The sequence below is a fragment of the Myotis davidii genome, unplaced genomic scaffold, assembly GCF_000327345.1.
Source record: "Myotis davidii unplaced genomic scaffold, ASM32734v1 scaffold796, whole genome shotgun sequence".
In the NCBI taxonomy this organism is placed as follows: Eukaryota; Metazoa; Chordata; class Mammalia; order Chiroptera; family Vespertilionidae; genus Myotis; species Myotis davidii.
In genome coordinates this window covers 628,574-629,939 of record NW_006287809.1, presented here as the reverse complement: position 1 = coordinate 629,939, position 1,366 = coordinate 628,574, and the positions used below count along the sequence as shown (strand labels likewise).

At 59.2% G+C, this 1,366-nt stretch overlaps 1 protein-coding gene across 1 annotated transcript in view; it reads left to right on the top strand.

Moving 5' to 3' along the window:
• BCAM (basal cell adhesion molecule (Lutheran blood group)) overlaps window positions 1–1,044 on the top strand; it is a 12,614-nt gene extending 11,570 nt beyond the window's left edge. The window contains exons 12-13 of the mRNA XM_015561206.1: window positions 343–460; window positions 571–1,044. Coding sequence (XP_015416692.1) covers window positions 343–460; window positions 571–576 — 124 coding nt within the window. The 3' untranslated portion in view covers window positions 577–1,044. The remainder of the gene's footprint in view (window positions 1–342; window positions 461–570) is intronic.
• The last annotated feature ends 322 nt before the right edge of the window (window positions 1,045–1,366 follow it).

The window sequence follows — 1,366 nt, the reverse complement described above, 5'->3', positions numbered from 1 at the left end:
TTAATACTCCACTGACAGCTCTAGGCAGATCAACCCAACCGAAAATCAATAAATACCGGCTTAAATGAAACACTAGACCAAATGGACATAATTGACATTTACAGAATATTTCATCCCAGAACATCAGATTACACATTCTTCTAAAGTGCACATGAAAGAAAAACCAAGATGGCGGCATAGGTAAACACCAGAGATTGCTGCCTTGAACAACCACTTCAAAAATACAACCAAAAGACCAACCCATTCCCACCCACCCTCCGAGTCCTTCTCCATCCAATACAACCCCATCCCCACTGCCTTCCCAGCTGGGACGACCTCCAACACGTTGCCTCTTCTCCCCAGGCCGCCTGGGGAGCCAGAGCTGAGCCATTCAGGGTCCCAGCGGCCTGAGCAGACAGGCCTTCTCATGGGAAGTGCCTCTGGAGGAGCCAGGCGTGTCAGTAGAGCCATCCCTGATGAGGTGGGTGAGGGCCTGGGCACCCTGGCGAGGAGGGAGCAGCCTCCCTGGGCACCGGCTGGGGGTGGAGCAGCCTCCCTGGGCACCGGCTGACCTTTCCACTTTCTCCCCAGTGCTAAGCCTGAGGGCCTCCGAGAGGCAGTCATCGGACACAACCTGGAGTTGCAGGCATCAGAGAACCAGCCCTGCTCACGCTCTGCCCTCCCCCGCCTTCCCGGCCTGCCCTCTTCCCTCTCCGGCCCTCCCTTCCTTCCTCTGCAGGCTGGGCAGGGACCTACAGACACTGCTGGGAGGGAGGGAGGGTGCGCTCGCTCGTTCGCTCTCTCTCGTGGGTGGGAGGGGACCTTCCTCCAGGGAGTGTGACTCTCCCAGGCCCCAGAATAGCTTCTGGACCCAAGCCCGGGGCCCGGCCTGGGACGAGGCTCTGAGGGTCGGCTAGCTGAGGCTATTTTTACCTCCTGCCTCCATTGCTCGTCCCCCACCTGACGTCCTGCTGTATAGTCTGACACTGGATCCCCACCCCTGCTCCGCCCCCTCATCATGGACACTGGAGTCTGGAATAAATGCTGTCTGTCACCTCGACACCATCCTGTGGCCAGAGCCTGCTCTGGGGGAGGAGAGGGGAAGGGGCGCAGGTGATGCTCCCCTCCCCATGACCCCTCCGCCCCTTCTCAAGACCTGGTTGAGATCTGACGTCATGGAGAAAGAAATGAGAGAGAGAGAGAGAGAGAGAGAGAGAGAGAGAGAGAGCGAGCAGAGGGTGACTCAGCTGGCCGAGGATGGAAGAAAGAGATGCTGGGGGTCTAGAGGGCACGGAGCGCGGCCCCTGAGGACCCGTGCCTGCTTGGTGGGTGGGGCGCTGTCCCCTTAATAAAAGTTCCCAGACTCTCTTGCCAGCGCCCCCGGTGG